The sequence below is a fragment of the Hylaeus volcanicus genome, chromosome 7, assembly GCF_026283585.1.
Source record: "Hylaeus volcanicus isolate JK05 chromosome 7, UHH_iyHylVolc1.0_haploid, whole genome shotgun sequence".
Taxonomy (NCBI): Eukaryota; Metazoa; Arthropoda; class Insecta; order Hymenoptera; family Colletidae; genus Hylaeus; species Hylaeus volcanicus.
The window spans coordinates 17,870,879-17,890,131 of record NC_071982.1 but is presented as its reverse complement, the minus strand read 5'-3'; the positions used below and the strand labels follow the sequence as shown (position 1 = coordinate 17,890,131).

The 19,253-nt window shown below is 44.1% G+C and overlaps 1 protein-coding gene across 1 annotated transcript; it reads right to left on the bottom strand.

Annotated features, from left to right (window-relative positions):
• Nucleotides 1-2,196: 2,196 nt before the first annotated feature.
• Nucleotides 2,197-4,866, bottom strand: LOC128879879 (NPC intracellular cholesterol transporter 2-like). Its single transcript, XM_054129432.1, has 3 exons — nucleotides 4,632-4,866; nucleotides 3,265-3,569; nucleotides 2,197-2,524 (listed from the first exon to the last, which is right to left on the bottom strand). The coding sequence occupies exons 1-3, from the start codon at nucleotides 4,708-4,710 to the stop codon at nucleotides 2,441-2,443; spliced, it is 468 nt and encodes a 155-aa protein (XP_053985407.1). The 5' UTR covers nucleotides 4,711-4,866; the 3' UTR covers nucleotides 2,197-2,440.
• Nucleotides 4,867-19,253: the final 14,387 nt, after the last annotated feature.

The window sequence follows — 19,253 nt, the reverse complement described above, 5'->3', positions numbered from 1 at the left end:
GATACACTGGCAATAGAGGTTACAGAATACGCATAGTTCTACAGTGGAGAAAGGCAATGGGTACGCGATTGGTAAGACAACCTCCTCCTCCAGGAAGAGTGAGTAACTAAACTAAACGGAAATTTGAATGCATAACAGAACTCAAGCCAAACATAATTTAGGTTACACCGAGTTAACTCAAACATTTTCAGCGATTCGCTGGACAGTCATCATTGAATTGAACGTTTGGTTCGCAACCCACTTTAAGATACATAAATAAATAAATTCGATGCACCATGTAAAATACGTCGTCGAGTGAAGAATCGCCGTCGATGTACGCTCGAAGCTTGTGTGTGCAATATTAATCGCGGAAATTGGTCCTGGGACGTTCCGAGGAAGGAAAATAAAGGGTCGACGAGGGTAGGTTTACTCGACCCGACGGCGACTACAGCGCGGCCCGATTCGACTAGAGCCTTTGATAGTCGCGTTTAGGTACTTGCGCGTACTCGGTCGTCCGTGGACGAGTGCTTGCTTTCTGTTCGGTGTCGAAGACGGTTTATAGTGGTTTAAGAGGGCCAGAAGGAGGTTGGCGCGGAAGGGATGAAAACGACGGAGGAACGAGGGTGGGTCGGTGGCGAGACGAAGCGGGGCGAAAGAGATCGAAATAGGGTGAGAGACCTCCGGGCGAAAGAGGCGGATGAGGAAGCAGATGCTCTCCGACTCTGGTGTCACGGATCATGGTCATCTTAAAAGCTCCTGAAAGGCAGGAATGCCACTCGCGCTTTCTGAAAGCTATCTTTTCGACGAGGGAATGGCTTACTCGGGGGCTGCGCACACGTGTGTTGTCCGCCGCGATTGCGTCTGTATGTGTAAAAACGCGGGAAGGGTTTTGCCTCGATCGTGGAAGAGCCCACGTCTAACAAACTAACGTGACAACGGAGTGTTACTAAAAATTAACGGAGTCGAATGCGTTGCGGCGCTTAAAAATTGCAGAAGGTAGCCGTCTCTTTACCATGACAAAATTTCAGATGGTGGAAAATGGATATCTACGGAAGAGGCGTGCGTTAATTGCTTCTTTGCACTCTGTCCCTCTGGATGTGCAGTGGAAGAACCACTATCCTCTTTTCGGTGTAATGATTTTATTCGTTACGAGGGTAGAGCAAGCTCGATAAAGGAACCGACGACGACAAAGGATTAATCATCGAATCCCAACCCTTTGAACCCGTACGTAAATGTACCCACGCTCGGTCGCCATCTGGACACCCGTTTTACTCGAACGTAGATTCGCAGTCTCGGAATTAAATCTGTATCGTGATATTGCATCCCTTCTATCCGCTGATGTCGAACGCGATAAAGAATGGATCATTCTTGCCCTTCCTCCTTTCCAATTTACCTCGTCCGGTGCACTTTCCACGATGATCGCCCTTATCGAAACAAGTATCGTTCCTTGAATCGAGAAAGGAATAAGAACAAGCACTGAGTAAAAGTTCTAGGGGAAATTTAATAGTATTTGTTTGCGAAGTTTTTGGATCAAACCAAAGGATCTGTTTTGTTCTACCTCTTGTAAACAGTAAAACTAGGCAAACAGCGAAAAACTAGGCACGTGGAAAATCTACAAGTTTCATGTAATTTCTGCGATACCGGTGTATGATCCGAGAATTTATATGAATTTTACCGTACCTGTGTGTATGATTTCGTGGGAGGTAGAATGGATCTTCGCGTTCTGTTATCTGTATCGTCGGAGCGGTTCGAGCGACGCGGCGACTCAATTTTCCCAATCTTCCACGCGTGGCAGTAGTTACTTGCTCGCCGAGTTCTCTACGTTATCGGCGTTTCTACCTTGTGATAGAAAAAGTCTCCACTCCAGAAGAAAATATTTTTGCATTGTACAGATAATGAGTAACACCATTAGTACAAAAGATGATATTACTAGGTTTCATTCTGGATGTTTTATTGTGGCTTGTCTCTTCTGGTATTGTTTTAGGTGTTTATCAGGAAGGCTCTGGAATTCACTACTGCTGAGACAATGGGTTGAATACCTCTAAAACGGAAAATAAATATTGAATATTGCAGTGGAGGTATTAGAGAGTAACCATGAATGTTATCAGATCTTCGAGGAGCCTCTATCTAAAACAACATCTCCTTTCGTTTCAATTTGAAAATTGCACCTGCTGGTGCAAGGTTCGACTGACCTGCTGGTAGGTCAAAAATTCTGCATTCTATAAAAGGTTTTTATTGTTAATTACAATCACGCGTACGCACTATATACTCATTAAGCTCGACGATAAACAAGACTACGTGAAACTCGTTCTATTCGCGGGAAAAACGGTCTCCGAAAGCGAACACTCTCTCTTCCACGTCGTCCATCTTATTGTACAGAAGTTTCGTATGTAGAGGCACAACTTCGCGGCTTCTGGAATCCACGGAGGTAGCTCTCCCAGTAAAAAACGGGCAACTCCTTTCACTTGACGATCTTCGCCGGGACTTCGAAACAAGCGACCGTGTGGTTTCCGTCCATCAACGCGTAGTGGATCACCATGGAGATCTGCGGAAAGATCTCACGGTATTATCAATGTCACGGCAATACAACGGAGCTGAGCAAGCGTGTTTACGTTTAACACTGTCTAAGCACGTTCTTTCTAAAAAAAATTGACTAGTTCTGAGTACGTGTTGCGAAATCGTCGCAGACTTACTAGACACGCGTGATAACGCGAGAGATCCACGCTCGTGCCGAGACTTACGACATTCTTAGACCGATCTGGTCGCTACGATAAACTCTTGTTTATTTACTATACGTAATCTATCGAAATTGGACTGATAAATGAGCTAAATGGAATTATTTAAAATGCAAGGAAACTATGTTGCTACGGCTCAATACAACCACAAATTACACAGCTCGGTAGTAATTTACTTTCACTTGCGTTATGACCTATAAAGTAAAAGTTCACGACCATTAAATTGCGCACTTTGGCTAATCTATACGATAACGTGACTGCTCTACAGTAGTACATTAAGTGCATTTCATCGATACGTTTTTTGCAATCCTAAGCAACTTGCTCTCGAAACTTATTTGAGCATGCACTGCCTTTTTAACTCTCTACTGTAGTTTTTTTTATTTTGGTAATATACTTATCCACCTACACAGTGCTGCGGTATATATGAATAAATACTTATGAACGAAGGAAATTAACGTGTTTACATCGTTCCCTCAAGGCCAGTCGATACTTTCAAGACCGTCTCGAACCAGACTCGACCAGATTCGAGCGTGCAGCCTCGAGTACTCACCGTAGGATAGATTTGTAAGACGTCGAAGTCTCGTTTGTAGATATACTCCTGGCCCTTCTTCAGCGAGCATCCCGCAGGGGTGCCATCCAGATTGCTGATGCTCGAGCATGCACTGGTCCCATCCACGCCAACGAACGGTAACGGTACGCCCAGAACTATTGCGCTTACCGCGTGTACCACGTTCTCAATATCTTTGTCAGCCACAAACTTCTGCTCGATCGTTTGCGTCGTTCTGCGCTTCAGCTTGCATGGTTGCTCGTCGCAATTGGTTATCCTAATCTGATTCCCATCCGCGAACTTCTCAGCTGCAAATTTTCGGATTCGAATTAGAATAGTAAGCAGTATATAGTCTATTTTATTTGAAATCGTGTCTGCGAATTACGGTCATTGAACTGGCTTTGGAACTAGACCACTCTATCGGGCTTATCGTAGACACCAATGAGTGTTTTCCAATTTATCATAAGAACACGAGGTAGCCGCGTTTGCCCTCTTTTTATAGTCGAAAGATTGCACACCGAATGTCCAACTTGTTCCAAAGCCGCTCACCCGTCTCGAAAGAATATGTAAAATACGAACGAAAACGAGAAATCAATTGCTTTTAGCTCGAGTGAGAAGTACGATATTTTCAAAAGATAAAGAATGTAAATTCATTTTGAATTTGAATTAAGTACTGAATGCTGCAAGGTCAGCAACCGTGTTACTTTATCTTTCTTTGGACATTACCTCGAGCCCAACAAAGAGTAACCACTGATGTACATCACTCCGTCGTCGCGACAGCGCGCGCCGTCTGGATCTCGGACGAATGTCATCGCGGTTCGAGGGAACTTGGTAACACGCGCGAGTGACTCGTTTATTCGCGATACCGACTCGCGAACTTTCTCGTCGGTCTACCGTAAACAGTGTCTATTTTTTAACCAAACCGATAAATGATAAAAAAAACTCGACATAGATGTTACATAAATGTACACAACGGAGGGGATTACTTCGCGAGACGACGCGTGTTCGACGATTAAACGGAGAAAATTCGTTACTTGAGTGAGTAAACACCAAAAAAAAAAAAAAAACCTTTCAACGGAACGGAAACTTAGGAACCGATCGCGGCGCTGTCAGACCGAACGAGCACACCGATGGTCGAAATTTCCACGATAAGTAAAACCCAAAAAGGAGGGGATTACTTCGCGAGACGACGCGTGTTCGACGATTAAACGGAGAAAATTCGTTACTTGAGTGAGTAAACACCAAAAAAGAAAAAAACCTTTCAACGGAACGGAAACTTAGGAACCGATCGCGGCGCTGTCAGACCGAACGAGCACACCGATGGTCGAAATTTCCACGATAAGTAAAACCCAAAAACCACTTGTACCCACCACGTCCGCACTTGTTGACTTGGGTAGCGTAGGCCAGCGCCAACAGAGTCGCGAAAACGAGTATCGTTTCCCTCAGCATCGTTATCGGTGAAAGTGTGTCGCGGTGGGAGTGCTCGAAGATGAGTCTCTGGGCAATGGGTCCCTCGGTCGTTCTCGCTCGCTCCAATCAGGTCCAAGTCCGACTAACGACTGCGAACTGCTGGCGCGATGCAACGTTATGCCTGGATCATTCGTCAAAGTTCACTTTAAATAGATTCCTCCCTCCCCGTTGGACCGACGGCTACCCGCTGGAGAGGGAGAAAAGTCACGCGTGGAAGGGATTCTGTAAATTCGTGAAACATCGGTTGGGTGAAATTCTTCCGTGGATATACAAATCTCCCACAATGGAACAAAAGAGTTTCCATAGAAATGTACTTATTACAAGGGATCCATTCTTGGCTGGAGTTACTACGATTTTTATTTATTGCCTCACTTCTGTATACGTAAATAGTATGAATATTCATCGAGCAAAAATTATATACGCAACTCTCGTACTGTTCAAATAATAAACGTACAGCCAATAAAATCTACCAGTCCAATAAAAGTTTGACCATGGACCGGGACAAAAAGACCTCCGGAGTCTGGATCACGTGCGCTGGATGGATCCGTGCGATCCAGTCACGTTCGCGAGGAATCGTCGGGACGTCGATCGCTTTTGGCGTAGGTCGTAAACGGAGCAGGACCGTCCAAGAAAAGGAAAAGAATTTTCTGAAGCGATCTCGAGCGCAGTTGCATCGGGGCCCACGAAGACGCGCGAACAATGCGTTCCCGTCGAGCACGTTTCCCAGAATATCGACTTCTCTATGCCATGCGGCGATAGAAAATCGCAAAAATCTACCCGACATCCTCGTCTCAGCTATTTCGAACGAATTCACATGTTTGCATAAGTCTCGACAGGCTGGGTACCGCAAATACATATGTCCATTTTAAAATATCGATTGGGAAACGCAGAATAAATACCACTTTCGCATCAAGGTTAGATTAATAACAGGTATCCCACGTTTTGTACGTAATGTATACTTGCTTTTTATGAAACTTATGTATCTTGGGCCAATAATATTACAGTGTTCTGTAGTTTTTAAATGAACGTTACACCGTATGTACATCATAATCAGAGTCAGTTGTCTATGAAATGACCATCAGAATGAATAGTCAATATTCCCTCAGGGTCTTCCGTAATCGTAACTAAACTGACCTCGTTTTCTCGCGTTCTGTTTGCTCGCCTCTTCTTCCAGACTTCGAACCCGAACGAGTACATAAACGGAGACAAAGAAAGCCCAAACCCGCATGCTGAAAACGATATCTCTGGATCATGTCCCAGACGTGTTTAGAAGGACGACACGGCTGTAATTGACCCACGTACTTTACTGCAATGAACCCGCCTAATCTGTGCGTGACTTCTCCCAATCAGTCGCAAACACTGCGTCACCCACGCCTGTAAACACTGTATCATCCGTGTTCTAGAAACCGTCCGCCACGGTGGCTTCCGTGTCCTCCGTGAAACTTCCAAAATCTTGTCCTATCTATCACTCCCCTCTGCTATTTCCGAAATACTTCCAGGCTATTGTTTATGTTTCCTCGAGACTCCTTTGTCACACATTGCAGCATATGGACGATACATTTGCTCCGATTTAACGTAAAATTTGAAACACTCGCTTTTCGTCTCTGAGCAAATCACAATTGTTTCCCAAGAAATACTAAAGTTTTTTGTTATATTAGATCAACCTCTGCGTCTCCAAGCAAACCAGCGGTTTCCAAGAAACGCAGGCTATTAAAATCGTCACGCCACGTTTCTACGTTGCGCAATCCCACCCGTTGCATTATCATCTACATATACGGGCACTTGAATTTCTTTCCTTTCTCATCTCCTCGTTTTAACTCGCGCGGACTGGCATAACCAAACGGAAATCAAACGGACGACCACCGTGGTCGCAAGAAACAAAGCGCCGGAAATTAACAACACTATCTCCTCTAGCCCTCCTGCAAATGAAATTTTTTGTTTCCACTTACGGGGATGACCTCCGATTAATGCTCGCAAACGCGACGCGGTCGAAAGTTGCAATCCCATCGGCTCCTACCACCGATTTCAGCGTCCTTTCGTTCTTTGACTCTCCACAGCTACTCGTTTGGCCAATCCAAAACGAGTTTCGTCGAGGTTTCTTAGGGTGACCATCTCTGGATCGGTGGAGAGGGAGTACGCAACGCGTTCTTTGCAAAAAGATGAGGATTTCAACAAAGCTATAGCTTCAACAAAACATATATAGCGAACGAGTATCTCACCCTGTTTAGAACTTGAGTTATTAATTCTTTATTCTTCATAAGTATACAACATCAAGCAGAAAGGAACGTACAGATTCCATAAATATACTCGTTGAAGAGTACGTTTGGTAATCTCATACATCGTAAGGCCTATGTCGATGGAAAATACAATATAAATATACACGCGGTCGACCTTCGTTCCGCTATGCCCCTGTCCAAAACCGTTGTGAAATTTCTCGGAAATCACGATACCGTGACTCCGTACATAAACAAAGAGCAAAGGCACACGCAGCACGTGTATCACAGAGTTTCATCGTTCATCCGACTCATCCATATGCTGTTATCCAACAGTAACGACTATCAACGTCCTGCGATCCTATCAGATCATTTCGCAAGCAATCGTGCTTTTCCCGCTTACGTAAACTAACCAATGATCCTTTTATTTGGTTTATTTTATCGAGAAGGTCGCGATTCGGTAACCAGTACGGAGTAAAAGGAATCGAGTAACCTGTAAAATTACGAAATGAAAATGGATAATAATAATAGCGAGAAGTTCTTTCCAATGAAAAGTAAAGTAATTCATCGAGAACTGAAAAAGACAGATGGAATAGCATTGAATAAGAATCCTTATTATTTCTATTACCACAAAGAATTCGACTTACGTTCGATTACGAACTTCCAAGAATTTTTAAGATTATCCCATAGATATGTTAGAATTTTTTCAAGATCTTCGTTGACATTGTGCAAGTGTTTATCGTAAATTGCTCAAATATCAAACGAAGTAAAAAGTTGTGATTCTGTTCAAGAATTGATTACACTGTGCAAATGTGCGCACGTGTTTCTGCGTTCAAAAGTCGTTCAATCTGCATAAACTAATACAATCTGGTAAGTGTTGCTGGGAGATATCATTGAGTTATCAATAATAGTCAGCTGTCAATAATACTTTCAATTATTCATGTCATTATGGTCACCTGAAAATGACCGTGAAATGGTCGATCACGCTTGGATTATATTAACGGGGAACCAATCGATGAATAAAACTTGATCGACCGAAGTAGATACGACCTATACGAATAACTTCAGTTTCCTATCAGTTCAAAAGTGAAGTCTCGAACCATTAGCCAACACTTTCGGGTATTATTGATACTATTAACGCATAAGTGTCAGGTATGATAATGAAATTGTTTGCAAAATGACTCTATACGTAGGCGATAACGGCAAAAGTGTACTCGTCTATGGATCACGAAGCGCAGCACGCGAAGTGGAAAGCCGGCTAGAATACAAACGAGCGATTGTTAGCGACAGTAACCTTGAGACCAAAAGGAAGAATTTCTGATGAGTCTGTGACAATGGGAGGCGTCTTTCTTGCCGACCTTTGCCTCGCGTGATCAACTTCCTGATCCGGTATTTTCAGCCAAAGAATCCGACTGTCAAGGACAGCGAGTTCCGAAAAACTTGTTTCGTCAATCACATTTATCTTTTTCAGCTGCAACATTATTTTTATCCGTAGACCTATCATTCAACCACTGGCTGCTTGAAACTATCGCTACTAGTACGAAAAGTTGACGAGGGAGAGAACTGAGACGAAGAATCAAAAATTAAAACAAGCTCGTAATATTTGATGCTCCGAATCTTTAAACCGCGGTTGTAGATCCTCTTTTGAATAGAAAAAAAGTGACAGTGTCCTAATAGAAGAGAGTTCTATGCATTACAATATTCAAGATGAGACTGTACTTTCTGAGATAAAAAATTAGACAGTTGAGGTAAATAAACGATTCAAAGAAAACAGGAATGAAATTGAAACGTCTCTTTTCATCTCGCAAAGTTTCGCGTTTGGATAGGCTGAGAGGTACCAAGAAATACAACGTCCTCGGAGTTCCTAGGTTCTTAAATTTAATTGTGCAGCGCTGCACCGGGTATGCGTTTCATTGTAACGGATGCGCCACGGCGTTCGTTCAATCGCTTAACTCGCTTCTAAACAATTTAAGTGAGTAATTGTAGCGGCGCGCGGTAGAGATGAATTAAAAACGCCTCGGTGCTCGACGGGGGCTGCATCCGTGTTGGGCAAAATGTAATCTGATCAACAATTAACCATTATATTTACCGTGCAATCAAACCGGTAAACAATGCTTCCGAATAATCAGCGATCAGTGGAAACGCGTACATCGGATATAACGTTAATTACTGGTCGCGAAATGATTGCATTGTTTGTCGTGCAATGGTACTCGATATTTTTCGTAGAAAATTCTCATTGAATCTGGATGACGACAACTTTGTTTCATTTTTCTTCTAACGTCAATACTGCATATACATGAAGAAATGACACAAAAACTAAACATGCAAAATAGCGCGTTGATAATTATGCAAAGATAACGAGGCTCGATTAAACAGCTTGCTTTTAACCTAGACTCCTACTGATTCACGATTGCCACGATCGACGTAGATAGGTCCTTTGAAGAATCTCCGACGTTCAACGTGGGAGATTAAACGTTGCAATGGAAAACGCGACGTGATAAAAAAGCCTGCGGCCGAGCGGCGCAAATAAGAATCACGGGAGCTAGGGAATCGTCGCGATTCTTGGAAACGGGACACAAAAAGTAAACGAAAGGAAAATAACAGACGTACTCATGAAAGTAATTACGCAGCCAGCTCACGGAAGGGGGCCGCTTTGCCAGTCGTTGCGCGTACGATATTCCACGGCGAAAAGTAATTCCACAGTCGATTTCCTTGACGCCACGGTTCCGGGCACGACCTCTTCTTCTTCTTCGTGCAACGTAATTACGTGGACGACACACCTTGCCTAGATCCATCGAACGAGGCAGCGTAACAGATAAAAAACGCTTGGCGTTTTCACACTCATAGCTGGCCCGCGGCTATTATTCCTGCCGATGTAACGTACACGTAATAATCGACTGAGGTATGACGGTGTCTGGAGGTATAGCGTGTCACGAAATTTGAAAAGTTATCGCTGCAGTGGAGCTACGACCTGAACCGCGCAATTTAAACATGGCATGATTCTTGGGATATTCGCGAACGCCATGCCACTGGAGCAGGGCTCGGATTAGTTTGATTCAAATGAATATTCGTACACTTCCGCGAGTCGAGTAAAGGTTAAGGTAATTATAGCGTACAAATGCTCTACTATTATTTCTATGTAATCTTCTTTTTTTCTTTTGGCTATGCCGTAGCTGGTAACATCTATAACAGAGTCTTTGTAGATCCGTTTAGCGATTCATTCGAGGAACGCACGACTAGTTCCTGCAAGGTCTCTTCTCTCTTTCTTCGTACAGCTACGCCAAAGACAATTATCTCATCTGGACTAATTAGAACACCGTGTAAGAGGCTAACTCGTTTCTGTTGTCAGCGAAGCAACTGCGTCTTAATTCTCGACGAAACTTCGCCCCCCCTCCCCCACCCCCTCGAATGGTCCACCAATTTCTGTTTAAAATTTTCTTATTTGTCATTCGTGCCTGTATTTACGTCGATAAGATTTTATGCAAAGTATAGCGTTCGATTTATTAATTTTTTATAAAAGAAACATATCATGTAATTTATTATTTGTCTATGATATGCCTGTCGATAGTCGCACAGCGTTAGCGGTATTGGATAACTGCGACGTCTCGTTTGAATTTACCTCGTCGGGCAATGCTACTGTACGTTGGTAACAGGTTTTAGAAATGCATTTCAACGTGGTGAAATTTATGGGAAAACATACGATTGGAATAGCTTTACGTTCAACTGTACCTTCATGATCATAAAAGCGTTAAAATTGAAAATGTTAAATTCGCATCGTTAATGAAGTGCAGACGATTCTGTTTTATCTGCGGTCAGGACAGGAAGGTTACCTTCGCATGCGATGCAAACGTAGATCTCTGTAACTGAGAAGAAGGTTTCGCTAGATGGCGCAAGGAATCCCTGTAGTAGAAAAGTACGGTCGAATGGACACCATTTTGTTTCAAAACAAGTACGCGTAATTAAAATATTATGAATTTTACAGCGATAAAGGTAATCAAAGACGATACTCTAGATGTCTAGTATATTACAGTACCTAATACGCCCAACAAATTAATTTCCTGTTTTTCCCTTGTTAAAGGCTTTTAGAAGATTTCTTCTAACATGCTACTGCGTCTCTCAAACAACGAATCAATTAGTTCCAGGACATTTCCAGCGACCCGGAACGAATGGTTAAGAGGCAGCTGGTCATGTGCCCGTTAACATTGCTTTCCTTCTTCTTTTTATTACCGATTTCATGCCCGCTGGGTCGGTTGGCATATGGGCTGACCACAATTTCAAAAGTACGCCGCCTCGCGAACCGTGAAGGAGCGCGAAGCGTTTTTGATTTATATCGAAGTGGTCCACGCTCATTCGCAGCTGGAAACGCGCATCCGGCACGAAAAAGGTATCTAGGACGCGGGTACAAACGTGGCTGGCGTCGTAAAGAAAAAATTCTTAACTCTGAAAGCTTTTTACGAACCTCCTGATGGACGGTGCCGGCGTTAAAGCGCGAAATCGTAAAAAACGATGCTCCCCGAAGTTCCTTGCAAGTTCTCACGTCGAAATCTCGGCGACCAAATTGCAGACCTCGGAACTCCTGAGCTCTCATCGACGATCCTCCACTTGTCATTAAAAATCAATGCCTCGAGAACTTCTTATTCTCATCCAATGAGAATTAAACAAAATTGGAGTCGATCTCAGAGAACCTCTGAAGAATCAGAGAGCTTTAATGTCGAATCGATATTGGAATGTGTATCTTCCATTGACTCGATTTTGTATCGATGTACACATGTTGTCGATCGAGTCGATTCTTTGGCGATTGATCTATTTTGTTAAACGAACACGACCCCGGTAAAGTGTCCGAGTATCCGGCAAGCTTTGAACGATTCGCGGTTTGCAGTTGCACCAGTCCGAGATCTATTTTCGAACAGGATGTATTTATAACGAACCTTACCTTTCGCGGGCCGAACTACGTGCCGACACTCTCTCGTAAATGGCATTGGGACCGTCTCTTCAACCTCTTTTCAGATCCGATATTTTGCCGGAGCTCTGCGAGCGAGTAAGTGCGTCTTTCGGAGCACGAGTTACGTCGGCGTTGAAGTACGTAATACGTCGTACGTAAATAGGTACAAGCTACTCAAAATGTAACAGTCAACAGTTTCTTTCAAGGTAAGGCACCTCTTTGTCCATCCACGTGTGGACGGGTTAATAACCTCACGAATTTTTAGCCGAACAATACGGTTTTCAACTTCTGGATTTCACCTGTTACCTATTTCATGAATCCCCACCCCTGCTTGACGAGTAATTTTATTAATCAAAAATCTTGTTCGAGGTTTGTTCTCATGACCGAACAAAATATACTTTTCATTAGATTTATTATTCTTGGATTTGATAAACCTCGAAATTCGAATTTAATTATATTAAATTGGAAAACTAAAGAGCTCCGTATTTACTTTTTGAAACCACTACTTCGACTCCTGTATTATTCAACGGTACACGCGAACAGGACAAAGTCGCCATGTTAATCACTGTTACACCTTTACCAAAACAATTGATGCAACTTTCACTCACGATGAAGCCAAAGAAACGAATGGCACGCGTTCCAAAGAGAGCAAGCACCGAGGTCTACGAAGTCCATTTCACGAACAAAGGGCCTTGCGAAACAGACGAAACAGTCAGCCAAGGGTTCCCGGGATAATCTCGGAAAAGCGGGATAAATAACCAGACGGTCCGCAGACCGAACCGTTTACTCGTTTATATTTGGATACCGATGCATTCTGCGAGTTTGCATCGTGTTCGAAGATGCGTCATCCGCTTGCAAACCTTTATCTGACCCCGCGAGCCCCTAACCCATTCTCTGGCAGACCGACGGCCCTCGAGGACGATGGATTTTAATTTTTTACAGATCCAAGACGTCCCAGGTGTGCTTTTTGATATTTAGAAAATACGTCCGATGGCTGGTCGAGACATTATTGCGCGAAATTCTGAGTTACGGTCTTCCTGCGCGAAGCGTTGCCGTGAATCCGTTTCCAGGAACAGTTTGATCTACAAGTCGACCCAGATAGTAGATGCCGTGCATTCACAACTTACGAGCGACCGAAATTTTCGGGACACGTTAGACATTCTTGCCGAAATTATTCGTATTTTGACGGAACTCCTAGAAATTGAGACTCTATTCTGTCTTTGAGCATAGTTGAAGCGTTCGTTATGAAAATAAAGTTTGTTCCATTGGTGGTATTTCACATCACTCAATATATTTTATATTCATCGTGTTTGGCCACGAAGACAAAATAATTCGTAATTTAACGTATGTATCGATGATCCAAATCGTATTTGCAAAAGAAAAGAAAAATCGGAATGCAGCGAATTCAACCGTATTTAATTATTTTTCGACATTAACTCGGATGAACTAAGTAATTTTCTATTGGCATCGCTACCACAGTGATCGAGCTTTTTAAATTAGCAATGGTCGAATATGGAACATATGCTTCTATTTCATCAAATAAACATTAAACGCAATCCCTGTTAAACAAATCGAGAACATTTTGTACGTTCGAACGCCAAAAAATTCGAGAACATAAAATAAAATTCACGCAACAGAGGGCTAAGTCAACAGGATCATTGGGAACTTGTACAACTACATGGATCATACACTTCATCTCCGTGAAACGTGGATTCACTCGACTGTCATAATGACTCATTTGTTGATCCATTTCCGTCGATGTCAGAGCGCACAAGGCCGCGACGAAATCAGATACTAGGGACGAATTTCCCATGTCAAGATGGGCAGATTCATGCCACGTGGTCCCGTTTTGACTGATATAGAGCCGCAGGCTCGTTGAAGAAAAACGGCGAATCGGTGGGGGAGTTCACTCCGCTGACAGAGGGGTCAAAGAGGAGGCTAGAAGAAGCATTCCTATTAGGCAAGCCAAGGGAGGAGGTTTTTAATGTGACTGGAGCCTCTTCTGTCAAACAAAAAGCTTATTATATATTGCCACGTCCCGACTCGATGCGAAGAAATTTCTCTTCCACTCCAAGGAGACAAAACCTGTTCGTTCCCTTTTCTATCGTCTAGGAAAGTTTCGTGGTTTTGTTTTTCTTTATTTTCTACAGAGGCTAATCTTTATCGTGGTTCAGCGAGGAGCAGCCGTACACTAAAAACATTAGCATAAATAAATCAGAGCAACATCATTTCCAACAGCGTACCTCTTCCAAGGCAAAGTATACGCTATCCAAGCGAATAAAATTCCCTATGATGTTTTTACCACCTTTTATCCGTTCCGCCATGCTGCGGTCGAGGTTCGATGAAAAAGCGCGGCCTTTGCTCGATGTCCGGCCAGCATTAAGTGACTTACGACGTTTTCACCGTGGTCCGACGGAAATAGCGTTATGGCGTACACGAGCAAGAAGAGGCTGTTCGGGTGGCAGCACTCCCGAGAGAAACAAGAGGAGCGCAAAGACGAAAGCGGCCGTGAGAACGAAAAGGGAATCCTCCGAGTGGAGAGGGAAGGCAACGAGGAGTAAAAAAATGGACGAGGAAAAGGGGGCAACCCGAAGAAAACCTGGGAGGGGGCGAAACGGAGAAATGTTTGCGCTTGGAAGGTACGGAACGGAACGGAAAGTCAGGGGGCGAAGTGGCCAGCGGAGAAGAACTCGAGGATCGAGAGATGGAGATGGAGAGATACGAAGAGGAATCCTCGTTTTATACCAGGGACAGGTGCACGCCTCTATTTTGGCGAGCTAGCTGGGAAATGTTTTGTCCATCCTGGAATAAAATAGCGACATTCCTGCGTTCCAGCTCTCCTTCTTCAATCTCGATCTGCTCCTCGGTTCGCGAGGAGAAACCGAAATGATCTCCCGACACCGCGAGAATTGCATAACGGTTTGCTCGATAAACGAGTAACGCCATTTTTTTTTTTATTATCGCAAGCGAAGAACGAAAATTTTTAATTTCCATCCACGAGACATTAGGATCCAAGGTACGATCTTCAAGGAATGGCTCGTTTAAAGTAAGCAGAAATAATAAATTCCTTCCGTATGGGTTGAATTTAGCGACGGTGACGAGACACGTAGCTAGAACGCGAAAAGAATGCCAATATCGCCTGATAAAAACTCGAAGAATTCGGGAACGCCGAATTCTTGGCGCCAAGAGCGTCGGACGAAGAGCATCCGCGCCGCGGCTTCCACCTCCGTTGGGCGTTTTTCTCGCCTGACAGCGCGACCCGTCGTTTCTTTCTTTCTCATTCTCTACGTTCTATTTCGTTTCGTATAATTTCAGCGTAATAATTTTAGTTCATGCTAGATGCTTCTTGAAACGTCGCGGGGACACCGCGCGTACCGTGCGCATACGTAATGGCCGAGCACTAAAATTATTCCATTCCCATTCAAGGAGGAATTCGCGCGCGCTTCTCCTGCCGTTTTTCTTTTACCCAGGGAAAGGATTCGACGTCGAAAATTCGTCGTTCGACGCTCGACACGTTTTTTCGTCCGACGCGTCCTCATTAGCGTCCGTTTTAATTCCAGCCAAGGATCGTCGCGCGTTATCGAAATTCAATTCTCCATTGGCACGGCTGCCGTTCAATTTTTTGCGGGCCAGGAATTCTTCTGGCATCCGGTGAATTAGCTTCCTTCCGAGCTCTCCTCGTCGATATCGTTTCGCCCTTCGTAGAAGGGTGGTTTCGACTCGACCACATTCGACGATTTCTTAACCCTTTATAGCGCAGAACTCCCTGAGCATTTTTGTTCACTTTTCCAACGAAACCTAGTGGATGAGCGTAGAAATTTAAAAATACGAAATTCTCGCTCCTTTCTTAGTGGCAAGAATGAGTACCAGTGACTTATAATCGGTTAAGGGCGGAATGAAAATTAGATTTTCATTTTCAACCGAGAGCCTCCCTTCCCAACAAACCGATGAACGATAACACCAATAATTTCCGCTATTCCTCGACCCGGTCCAATTTAGAAAACCTTCCGTCGTTTATAAAGTTCCCGAGCAGCGGAAAAAGGAAAAAACATAAATAGTTGCGGAGTGGCGGCGCTTTAAACGAAAAAGCCGCGCTGTTGGGTGAAATGTGACAGAATCGAGACACGTGCGTGAGCTCGCGTGCACGTGTTCGCGGTTGAAACTGACGCGAGAGTCCAATAGACGGTCGAATACACGGCATTCGAGATTTATCGATGCATTAGGTCTCGCGATGTCGCTACGACAGCCTCTCGAACAAAACGTTTGTCACGCAACGCTCTTCTTTATTCTCTTCTCTGCAGAGGAACACTTTCCTTCATTTATTTACGCGCTTTCAAATTTAATGCGGCGGGTTCCTGAAAAAGTAACGAAAATTGATTCCCTCTTTTTGTACGCAACGTTATCACGTACACAGGGATGAGAATATGTTCCGTATTTTTCAACCATATTTTTAAAGCGGAGGTAAACAGTATTTGCGCGACCATGCAAAAAGGAACCATTACAGCGATGTGTTATTTATTTGTATGTTTATGAGCAAAACATTCCTTTTGTACGGAGGTAAGTGGAAGAGTTTATGTGTTTGACTTGTTTGGAAGCTGTATCGATCGATTCCGAAAAATGAAACGAATGTTACAAAAGCAACTCCTATACACGGAAATCTCTTTCCATTCGATAAACATTTAAATCCTCGAGGTATTCATAAATACGTTATGCTGGACACACTTTGCATATCCAGGCATACACTTCTACAGTCTACTTTCTTCTATATGTACACATGATGTTGTCAAGCTAAAAAAATGTTTTTAAACACACCACACCTATAAAGACCTTTTCCCTCGAGGCTTTCGTTCCCAGAACGCGATAAATTGTTCGTCGACGCGGCTAATCGACGGCCTCCGCTTCCAGAAGTCACGGTCCCGGTTCGTTTCAGACTCGACGAGGTCCCTGGGGTATTAACAAATGTTTCCTATTAAAACGAAACCGCCCGAACGGCACGAAATAATTAGCAGTGTAGATCTAGACGAACACACGATTCCATATGCGTCATAGCTGTAGGATTTCTGACGATTCATAGGCAAGAGTAGAGGCAACTTCGTCGACGAGGGAAGGGCAATTCATCCCATCGTCGTCGAAGGGTGCCGGAAAAGCCAGGACCCTCGTGAATCATGGCGACCACGCGAAAACACCATAAAAATAATACGGCTGTGTCACGATAGACCAGCCGTGACTCATCCTCCCACACGAGGCGCTGGAAACGTCGGTGGATCTTACTTCTGGAGACGCGATCGATAAGCCACGGGGTTTCCCCGTGGATACGACAGCGGAAGGGTGCCCATCGCGACTGGGGTGCACTGTTAGCTTCCGAACCGTCGACGTGGAACCCGACAAGCGAGGGATCACAACCATTTCCGCATCTCGAGATTGCTCGACGCGACTTCCATCTCCAGAGATTTCCTTGCCTTAACAATTCTAAACAATCGAGTTTACCGGCTCGTTTCTCACGCCAAAGAAATCGAGGAATTATTATTTTCAAAACAAACCATACGACAACCCTATTCAATTAATAAATATGTATATTCTAAGCGTTGATCGATGCACGAACACATGTAGTGCTGTATAAAAATCCAAGCAGGGACGCGTTCACGCTGATGAAAAGATACGGAAACGTTTGTAACGAGGATAAATATTAATGGGCAGGAAACGAGCCTTCGGTATCGCCGCATTCAGATTAATATCGATCGCTTTCGATTTTCGTTAGTCATCGCCCCCGCACCTTGTCGTTCGTGGTCGAGGCAGGAGCGTGACGCGTATGCACGTTGCACTGACATTATATTCTGAGTCACTAATAAGCCAGAGCTCCAGGACAGACAGAAACTCGAGGTAAACGATGAGTAACTGCACGATACGATTGTCTCCAATTAACTTAAGTCGCGGGCCAGAAAGACAATAGCCTCGATTGTAATCGCTTCCCAGAATTTTGGCTACTAATTATTATCAACGATTAGAAACTGGATAAAACTTTCTGGAACATTACAGAATATTACACGAAATGCTTGGAAACGCTTGCAACAGGGGAAATAAACCGTACCCCACTTTCTCAAATAGAACGAGTTAAAATCGAGCCTCCCCGTATGTCACAGGCACGGGCAGGAAAGGATTAACGCCTCCTCGCTCGAAATCTTGATTCTAGACGATTCGAAGGCGTTCCTGGCCGGAAGTATCGCATTCGTGGCCCGCATGCGGACAATTTATCTCGCAGGAAATCGAGACTGACCATCCCCACGAACCTACTGCTCGGTTAACGATCGTGACGGTTAATTAAAAAATATTAAACCTCGTATTTGTCAGTGGCAGAAAGCTGTTATGACACTGGCTGGACGGGAGAGCAGGATTTATCTCTCGACGCGACTGGGAGGCTGTGACACATCCTGCCCACGTGTCGCGTGGCTTAAACGATTTTCTTAATAACTTCATTCGAATTGATCGAGACGACGCGCGAGATAGCACCGTTTAAGGACCACCTACGGGCCGCTATAAATTTCGCGGCAATTCACGACAATTGCTCCTCTTCTATAATTCCATTATTTATACCCCGCAAGGGCTGAGGCTGACGTACTTTGCCCATACAGGGATGCTAGATATCGATCTGGCTTTTCTCGACCGCGTTTCCCCCGCCGAATTCGAGATACACAGGGAAAGGTTGACAATGTGGCCTCTGAACGATACCATCCCCTCGTGTAGAGGAGGTCGATGTGGATCAGTATTCGACTTTCTATTCAATTGTAGTGTTACCGATAATAAAAATAAAATATTAGCTTCTGTAATAAGCCAGCTGTTGCACTTCCAGAGATGAAGTTCCACCATATACCGGAAAAGTATATCAACGTTGATGGCGCGTGCGACGAATGACGTTGTTGTACTAATTTCAACTATTTATCAACGCGGTCCAAATAAGGCAACCCTCCCCTATATGCTCGCGCTCCTATCGAGCTGGGAGATTCCTAGCTCGATGAGTGAGAGGCTCGTTTAATGGCAGCTGCGACGAACACTCTCGAAAATTGCCTCGACAGTTTTGGTCGATAGGAACCGGAATTTCTGATTTTATTTCACACTAAATGCTGGCCAATTTCTTATGAACTCAAGTACGAGACAGACGATCGATTAATCCCCGATCGTTTCGAGCGCCTAACGTCATCGATCTATTATCGTTAACGGCGATCAACCGTAACTAAATTTTTAATCGCATCGCATAATCGATTACACCCAGCTCTGAGCTGCATCTATTCGAAGTCCCGCGAACGGGGCCGTGAGATAAGGAGCACGTGGCTCGGACTATTTTCAAGGTACTTTAGGAGGGATCGCGTTTG

Coding starts and splice junctions, on each gene's coding strand:
- LOC128879879 (XM_054129432.1), bottom strand. CDS start 4,710: ATGCTGAGGGAAACGATACTCGTTTTCGCGACTCTGTTGGCGCTGGCC. Junction 3,570..4,631: donor AGTCAACAAGTGCGGACGTG/GTGGGTACAAGT, acceptor GAAAATTTGCAG/CTGAGAAGTTCGCGGATGGG. Junction 2,525..3,264: donor TCTTACAAATCTATCCTACG/GTGAGTACTCGA, acceptor ATCTTTCCGCAG/ATCTCCATGGTGATCCACTA.